This window comes from Drosophila sulfurigaster, chromosome X, assembly GCF_023558435.1.
Source record: "Drosophila sulfurigaster albostrigata strain 15112-1811.04 chromosome X, ASM2355843v2, whole genome shotgun sequence".
Lineage (NCBI taxonomy): Eukaryota > Metazoa > Arthropoda > Insecta > Diptera > Drosophilidae > Drosophila > Drosophila sulfurigaster.
Window position 1 is genome coordinate 12,402,347 of NC_084885.1, and position 9,566 is coordinate 12,411,912.

The following is a 9,566-nucleotide window of genomic DNA, read 5'->3' on the forward strand; positions in this document are numbered from 1 at the left end:
ATTATTATCTTTTATAATGATCCAATCTTTATGTTCGATATTTTCGCATCTGAAGAACAAAGAGTGTTTTCCTAAATGACCTGCGAAAAAGGCTTCAGTGGAAGCCGTCCCGGAACAGCCCAAAGAATAGAAGAGGAAGTAGAAACGAGAAATTGTCTACATATTGACTGTTCTTGTGTTAGTGCTCCGAGTAATTTTTAATATATCCGATTGGTTTCTTTTTGCACGTAATTTCATATGTAAGTTGTTTTGTAACTGTAATCAAAGCGAAGACACGAACCATACACACTTGGCATCCACAGTATGGTTGCTAGCTTTGCTGAGCCGTCTCTTAGTGTTTTTGCGAAACTTTTGCAAAAATGTTGAAAAGCTCCCTCACGTAAAGCTTTGAGTTGTGTAAATGCAATTAACAGCGCTTGGAATTTTCGGCTTTGTAGGTAGGCAAGCTGCAGCTTCCGATGGACCCGACGTACACACGCTCACACACACACACACGCGCATATACACAGAAACAAGCACGCAGTCAGCTAGACAGCCGCCCCCGCTTGTGCCCCCCTGCGCAGACAAGCTTCTAGCCGCGTCTGCTTCTGCATATCGGATGTGTTTGTGTGTGTGTGCGCGCGTTGTTGTAGCCGTTGCTGCTATCGACGGTTGCTTTTCAATTTGGCCAAGTCCAAGTTTAACAGCGCTTAGCGCGCCAGAATCAAGTTCAGTCGCGCCGCAAACGCGTTGCGGAAATGTTTTGTTGTGAGCATCGTCGGCAACAGCTGCAGAGGAAACGCATCACATTTAAATCACATATCCTGCTCTTACGTAGTTCTGCTACGCGCCGCTAGAATTACTCGCGTTAACAACAACACTCAAATCCAGAGGGGATAACGTTTAACTAATCGCAGGTAAACGCAACCGGGCAACGGTTAATTAACCTACAAACGTGAAACCGTTAATGCCGGAATATACAAATGTGTGCGAACGTGTGTGTGTGTGTGTATGTGTGTGTCTTCCCAGGAGTGTTTCATTATTATTTTCTGCATTTTTTGTTTCTGTGTGCGACGTTGTGAACCTGGCACGTGGTTTCGTGTCCTTGCCGCGGCCTGCCACAGCTGCTGCTGCTGCTGCGACTGCGGCTGCTGCTGTTTCGCTGTTGCCTCTGACTGCCTTTTGAAGGTCATTACGCACGAGGACTGAAGGCCACAACAACAAGCTTAATGCGACAGAATGAAACAGCAGACGTTTGTGCTAGTGAAAGCAGCGCGAGAGCAACAGAGAGAGCACGAGTCGGTGTCGAACCAAATGTCAAGAGGTGTTGTTGCTGTTGTTGGCGACAGCCTTGAGCGGCAGGCGGGTGTGAATGCGACGGTTACTGTGCTTGAGTGTCTGCGCGTATGTGTGTGTGTGTGTGTGTGTGTGAGTGGGGCCAATTGCGATGTAAGTGGAAAGTAGAATATAAATATTTCGTCCTCGCTCGCAACGAAAGTGAAAGTATAAAGGAAACAAAAAACGGTTCAACTGGCAATTGAGCAACTGCGAGTCGATTCTATACAAACACAAATAACGAGCAATTAAACAAAAGCAATTCGCATTGTGCAATTGAACTGACCACAATAAATTGCACTTAATGATAAAGCGAAACTGACAAAGCTATTAAAGAAAAGGCAATTTAATGTAAAGCGCGACAGTGGACAAAAAATCTAAGCAGAACTTTACATAGAAAAAAGTGTAGCCCATAAAATATCAGAATAAGCTGGCTCCACTTGCATACAAAAAGTGTAACCCATGAAAGCAATCATAAACAGAGCTTAATACTCTCATTCTCTTACAAAAGACAGTTAAGATAAGAAAATAATTAATAAGGAAAGAAAAAACGAAAAAAAATTACTTATCAATACAAATAGTTAATTCTTGTTTTTAGAAAATGCATTGAAGTTATTATGAAAACTTCGAAGAACAAATTTGAAAATAATAGATCTACATACATATAATATAATACATACATTTGTCAACCGACTTATTTTTGTTGTTTTTGCATATTAGGATTAAATGAAAATTAAATGTCATAGGTAATATTGCAAATCCTTGAACAGCAAACAGTTGCTAAGATGATTTTACAAGAATTGCAATAATAAAATGGACAAAGTTTGCTGAAAAAACAAAAAAAAAAACATTTTAATAACAACTACTTACAAGTTAGACCGCTCCCTTGAGTATGAGCGCAATGGCTCTAACCAAAAGATAGACAGGTAGAACTCTTGTCGTCGTGAGTTAGACAAATCAAATATTAAATATTTGAATGAACGATAAGCTTGGCCTCGAGTCTCAAGTTTGACCTGGCTTTTGAGTGATTCTCGCACAATTCGCATGTGTTCACACCTGACACGAAGACAGGCAGACGGACAGACGGACAGATATACACTGAGAATTGGCGTTTGTTAAATCTGCATGACTTCTCGGCAAGTTGTGAAATTTACTCAGTGATTAGCACAGCTAAGGAGAAGGCCGCGACACGCCCGTTACCAACTTGCAAGTTCTGCGAGTTGAACAATCACCGAAGACTTCGAGTTGACATAAAGCCTCTTTGTATCCTCACTTCCGAATGACAATGCTGACAATTAGCGCAGCAATGAAATCGAAATGTCGAAACGACAAAATAATCTCTGATAAATTTTGGAATATCATTTTTGTGATAAACATATTCTAAGGCTATCTTCGATTGCCATTTAATACTATAAAGTATTACCTCAGCTGAGTGTAGTTTCTATCAATTGAAGATCTGAAATTGACCTTTAAAACAGTTGACAGCACCCACAATCAAGAGTGAGGCAAAGTGCAGTGAGTTGCACTGTGCTTGGGTTTTGTCTTAAGGTTTTTAGTTAAGATCTCATTTGACCTTCGCAGTGCGACACGTTCAGTGACCGCCACAGTCAATGCCATTGTCCATTACAAAGCCGAGGCTCTGTTCCACTTCCCGACTCTCCAAGTCTCCAACTCTTCAGCTTTCCACTCTCCCGCTCTCCCCTCTCTTTGAATACAGCTGCTCTTCAACTTGACCCCATTTTGTGCTGGCTTCGATTTCTGGTTTTACGTATGTATGTCTTTTGCGGACAAGGACTTAACCGACTATGAAGCTGGACTTGGACTTGGACTTGAAGTTGAAGCTGGAGTTGGAGCTGGAGTTGCAGTTAAAGTTAGAGCAGAGCACGTAGGGCCTTTGTGTGGCCTTTGAGAAGGCGATTAAGATCGCTTTGTGAGACAAGCGGTCGGTTTGTCGGCGCAATTACACGTCCGAAAGGTAACAACTTGGTAACTGGCTACAAATTGGATGTCGGCCAGCTCTTCAAGTTGTCATTGCTGCTTGCCAGTGGTGGTGGTAGATGGTTGATGGTAGATGGATGGGGACAGGGAGGCGGGCTTGGCGGCTAGCTTCTTGCTGCTTTTAATTTATAATTTTTATGATGTTTTCCAGTTTTGTGTCTTGTTTGTTTTTAATGTGGTATGATGTGTGGCTCAGAATCTCGAGACACTCACAATGCAAGGGGAGCACCAATAACAATAACAATGTATCAAAAACAGCAGCAGCAGCAACAACAACAACAGCTTTAATAATAAATAAAATAAAAACCTGTTACAATGCGCTTCGCACGGCTGAAGGCAAGTGAAGGGTAAGGCAGATGCAGAGCTAGGGACAGACAGACAGACAGACGGACGGACAGTCAAGTTAGGGGGACAGTAGAAGAGGGGAGGGAGGAGGTCAGCTATCGAGTTTTTGTACCCGCTACTCATACAACTTCAGGGTATTATAATTTAGTAAAAAGTATCCATAACCGACATGATAAAGCTCCTCCATCTGCCTGTCCGTCCGTCTGTCTGTCCGTCTGTCCGCACAACTAGATCTCAAAGATTATAAGAGCGAGTGACACTTAATTTAGTAATAACACTTCTTTAGGTATTACCATCTTCTTTGTAATTTAGCGACATTTCCGGCAAATAAAAAATTCGCACATTTTTAGTGCACATAATCAGAACAATAGTGTGAATTGCTGTATTCCTAGAAAAAAGTAATGTGTGGTATCTCAAAGTCAAGCATATATGATTATAGTTTTCTTAGTTGTTTCTATACCCTTGTAGAGGTTACCCATTCAACCACAAGACATGAACTAATTCAGATTGTCCCTCTGAAAGTTTGAATTTCGATTAAACTTGTTAGTAAAGTGAAGTAAAGTCATTGGAAATGAAGAGAGAGTATTTGTTGTTCGGCACTTCGTGATTGGTTTTGTTTATCTTGTATGTTTTTAGATTGGCTTGGTTTGGTTAAGGAGCAACAGTAGCTGCGTTTGCTTTGATTGATGATCCAAGCGACACGCCTATTCCAATGCCCCGCGACCTCAAACGACCCCTCACCATCTCTATATCTCTCTCTGTCTTTGTTTTTGGCTGCTCTTGTAGCATTTAATTGCAAGCTGAACAAGTTTATTGAGGGCTAACAGTAGCTTACAGCTTTGTGGGCCATAAATGCGAGTTACACGCGGATTAAACAGATTGGGGCATGGCCTATAGCCTGACCCCAGCCCAAAGCGATTAAAGTGACTGACTGACTCGTTGAGTCGACGTTTAACTGAACAGTATCAACTGGTATGGATTGAAAAACAGTACAACTCGTATTTATTATGTATACACAACATTATGTATGTAGATCTCTTGACACTTTGGCGCCGCGGTCATTGTACTTGACGTACTCCGGAGCCAAAATCAAAGCCAAATGCCTAATAATACAATCACAATCACAATCACAGTCGCAGTCGCAGTCACAATCGTATGCTATCCAAAAATCGATTCAAAATATTATTTGATTTTGTTTTCATTTTCGTTTCGGTTTTCGTTTTCGTTTTGGTTTTTGTTTTCTTTCTGCAAACAATGAGAAGACAAAGCCATGTCTATGGCTAGACAAGATCGAGCCAAACCGCCGGCTTGATGCCTATTTATGCCATCAAATTAAAAAGCATTGACATTGAAAATTATGCGAACGCTCTGCGAGACGCAGTTGCAGACAGAGATGGAGACGCAAATGGAGACCGTCAGACAGTTCAACGGTCAGATCCGTAGAGAATAACATTCAACTATATACGTATAAATACATATGTTTAGATATAGCTGCAGATCACGATCTCGATCAATTCGGAAATTGCCACTGACAACTTGCGAATTAAGATTGATCGCTGCATTGTCTCCCTGTCTGTCAATCTATAGTTGGTTGGATTGATCGCCCCCACAAGATCCGACATCCGACAACCGACAACGACCCGACACTTGTTTAACAATCCGCGATCGACGATCGGCGATTGTATCTATACGGTTCGACCTGCCCTCTATGTCATGTTGCGGCTTGTATAACACAATGCAATGAGAGCATGAACATGCTCGTAAATAGTATATTTATAATACTTATAATAAGCAGCTCTCAAAATGCCATCATTAATTATTTTCATTTGCGACACTTGCGACGTTAAATGTACCAAGTTTACGCCTTGGAATTCCACGTCCCTCCCAACAACAACAACAATAATGAAAAGAAACTCCAAGTGACACTGAAACTGAGTGAGAGAACTGTTTGTTTATGAAGTGATTCCAAAACTTGCACTTCAATGGCATTTCTGATGTTTACCTGAGAAGCGCAAAACAAAAAAAAAAAAAAAAAAGATTCAAATAAAAAACAACTGAAAAAATGAAAAATAAAAAATTGATTTGTGCCCATTCAATAAACCAACAACATCAAAGAAACAAAAATGCCAAAGTCGCTGTCATAACTAAAAATAACTGAAAAAAACATAACAGAAAATAACTTTTCAAGTGGATGCCAAACTTGTTCGCACCCAAAATACTCTAAATTTTGCCAGTTAACCGCTAAATTTCAATTACAATTATGTTTCTGTCAAGGCCAACAATGTTGTTGCCATTCTTTGCGAAACTCGAATTCAGTTAGCCATGTTCTTGTTGGCCAAACTGCTTATTAAGTTGTAATTGAGCACACGGTTTCATCCAACTGCTAAATAGATATTCAAATAAAACGTTTTTCACTGGATTGGCAGCACTGAACCCAATGTTGAAAGTGCTGCCAATTATTTAACTACTCCAAATGGAGATGCAGCAAGCGATTTTATACATACATAAATACTTAATTAACAATGTGAAATCGCAAAGTAATAAAATATTATTGTTGCATTAATTCTTTCGCTTTTACAACACACTTGCAAATATTGCACAGTCATGCAGTTACTACTTGCCCTTGAAAGAATTCGTGGTGTGCAAAATTCGTTTGTTTGTTTTGTTTATCAATTTCCAATTGTGAAACAAATGACCAGCCAGCCTTGCCATCTCGTTGCCCCACACACACACACACCCATACACGCAGTTACATATATTGAAATGTTGCCACCTTATATTATTACACCATGATTGCGCTAGTTGCGCAAGCGCGTTGTCTCGCCTTCTCTTACAGCATCCGTGATATAGGCGAAAGCGTAGAATTTTATGGGGCAAAGAAGAAGAGCAACAAAGGTAGCAAACAACCTGTTGAATTGTTGCTTGCTGCTCTGCGCGGCAGAGTATTGCCGAGTATAACTGTTGTGTTCGATGATCAAACACAGCACAGTTGCTGTTGACATTTTTGGGCTGTGGCCATTTGCCACCCGCGTTGTTTTCCTAATTAATGCAAAGGGCTTTGACGGGGGCGTAGCATGAGGTGCGCTTAAACCTTCACCTTTTGCTAATTTACTCGCTGAATTGGGTAATCGAGCAGTTGGCCATAAAGAATTGGTAACAGACAAATACTTAATTATGGCACACACTTCTGCGCGTTGCTGCGCATCCATCAGACTGCGCTCCCTGCTTCCTCACTTCCCCTCGTTTTAACCCTAGAGAGGCAATGACCAATACATTGATATTGATTGAAATACATACGTGTGCGTATGTGATCAGTCTATCAATATGTTGAACATTTCTGAATGTAAATACATACATACATACGTACATACTCTTTCTCTATGGAAACCTTCCATAAACTTGTAGAAATAAAATCACCGGTCTAGGGTTAAAGCTATCGTAATTAGTTTCCGTTTTGCATTCATTGTTGTTGTTGCTGCTGCTGATGCTGCTTTCGTTGTTGCTATCAACGCCTTTGCCTTTTTTTTGCAAACTGTTTTGTTATTTCTTTTCATTGACTTTGTTTTGATCGCCACATTTGGCGTTTTGACGCCGCTCATCGCTTACAGTGGCGCAAGTTTCTCGCTTCGCTTTGTGTTTTGCATCTCAGCTGCGTATTACATTTCACGCACTTTTCGCCGACCTGCGGCCCAGTGTGTCATCATGATGCCATAGCAGAGGTCAACTGTGCGCCATAGAAATGCTAAATTCAAAGATGCGGGTGAGCTATGGCGACGACGGCGCTATTCAGCTGCTAATTAACTGTGCGCTGTGACGCTGTGCTAATGATGGCCCACATTTGGTTCGTCAGTCCTTCAACAGCATCTCGCATCTTCAAGCTCAATGATGAGTATCAATTCTTACACACACACACTCTCTCTCTCTCTCTATCTCTTTCTCTGTCGCAGTGAAGACCTCTGTTGTGCTCTCGCCCTCGTTCCACGATGGCACTGGCGCTAAAGACGCTACTGCTGGCGCTGCTGCTCAGTCAGACGCTTCCGTCGAGCATTGGCTCCGCGGTACTCATCTCCGATATGACCATGACCATGATGGTGGAGTTGTCGTCGCGTCATCCCTTCTGCAAAATGCACACGGATCGGTGAGTTCAACTGAGCAACAAAACTTTGAATCAATCCTCGCTAATAATTTATCGTTTCTCTATTCTCTAGCGGCGACATTCAACGCATGCTGCTGCAATCCGATCCTCGTCGCATACGCCAGGTACCGCGCGAGTCCGTCGTCGAACTTGAGGAGGTTTGTCGTCGGCAAGGATCCTATGGTCATGAATTCCGTGGCGGACTGGGCTTCATTTATCCGGGCACCAAGTGGTGCGGTCCCGGCACCTCGGCGGTCAATTATGATGATCTGGGTCAGCATGTGCGCGAGGATCGCTGTTGTCGCGAGCACGACATGTGTCCCGACGTGCTCAACGTGGGCGACTGTCGGCGTGGCCTCTGTAATCGCGGCACCTTCACACGATCCCATTGCGATTGTGATGCACGCTTCCGACGCTGCTTGCAGGCGGCCAACACGGAGACGGCCAATACGCTGGGCGCGATCTTTTACAATGTGGTGCAGGTGACGTGCTTCCAGGAGCGCAGTCCATGCTCGGCCCACCAGAGGTTCGAGGATTACTTTTATGCGACCAACCATTGCCCAGCCGAATATCGGCAGGCCGATCTCTATGTGCCACCGCATGCCGACAATCTTATTTCCAAGATCCTCTCGCACCCCCAAGGTCGTTCGCTGCTTCCCGAGCCCGTCGTCGCTCCCTCGCTCAAGCACAACGCACGTCGCTTTGGCGTCAAACTGGCCAGCGTCGGTCTGGCGGCAGTCAACATTCTGCGCGAGGTTGTCCACCGTCCGCGCCTGATCTGGGACAGTCTGCATGCGCCTGTCAGACGTGAACTGCCGCCAGGTCAGCCTGGTCCTGGCTCTGCTCCTAGCTCCAGGGGAGGGTATTATTACCAGCGACCCGGGCCACGGTACAGCTACGACTACGACTATGGTTGGAGCTGAGTCGAGAGTGTTAAGGAAAGACTGTGTCCCATTTAGTATTAGTAGTTATGTAGAACACAAAGCCAAGCACAAGCACATATGTCACGCCTCACTTAGTCATCTTTAGTCATTAGATATGTTCCCAAAGCATGTGCATGTTTTTATCATAAGACTTTGTTTTTTTTGTTCAATAAATTAAGTCAACTGTCACTCGAGGTCGCCGTCTATCAACTAGGCTTACCTTTTCTCCCTTTCTCTCAATCACTATCTCTCCGGCAGAGCGGGCTACAATCAAACGGAGCAGGAGGCCATCTGCGCACAGTGGCAATATCAGCCATCGGAAAAATATGTGCCCAGCCAGCCGCGCACGTCGTAGATAGCAAGAGACGACATGGAACTGTTCAAGTGACCCTACCTGGAAACGAATACAAATCTACAATATCACTTTAGCAATTTACTATAGTATTTTATGTATTCCACCGCGCCCCCCCAAATTCTGTGCACCGCGTTCTGTCCACAGAATCACTGTGCCAAAAATCAATAATACAACATGGCGAATATATTTTTCATAAGCAACAAAAAAAAACTGAAAAAAAAAACAAACAAAAAAAATAAACATATATACATGCATATATTTACCGAGATCTGAGAGCGAATAAAATATCAAGCAAAACTCGTTGAAATGTCGTTACTTCAGAAGCAGCCTGTAAGTATGCAGCACTTATGTAAGAGGTACATTTCGTCTCAGCCTGGAAGTATGCTATAGTAAAATTCGTTCCACATATGACCTATGGAACCTAAGCGTAATTGACCACAGTCAAATTGTAACGGGGATTTTGCAAACTGCAGCACGCTCCCAAATAGCAAGCATA

The 9,566-nt window shown here is 43.0% G+C and overlaps 1 protein-coding gene across 2 annotated transcripts; it reads left to right on the plus strand.

Annotated features, from left to right (window-relative positions):
* Positions 1 to 697: 697 nt before the first annotated feature.
* Positions 698 to 9,310, plus strand: LOC133848316 (acidic phospholipase A2 PA4). 2 transcript variants are annotated; one of them, XM_062283816.1, is made up of 4 exons: positions 700 to 896; positions 7,605 to 7,795; positions 7,866 to 8,318; positions 8,974 to 9,310. In XM_062283816.1, the coding sequence occupies exons 2-4, from the start codon at positions 7,641 to 7,643 to the stop codon at positions 9,068 to 9,070; spliced, it is 705 nt and encodes a 234-aa protein (XP_062139800.1). In that variant the 5' UTR covers positions 700 to 896; positions 7,605 to 7,640; the 3' UTR covers positions 9,071 to 9,310. The 2 variants fall into 2 exon arrangements, with proteins under 2 accessions (XP_062139799.1, XP_062139800.1); XM_062283815.1 differs by lacking the exon at positions 8,974 to 9,310 and having other exon boundaries at positions 698 to 896; positions 7,866 to 8,892.
* The last annotated feature ends 256 nt before the right edge of the window (positions 9,311 to 9,566 follow it).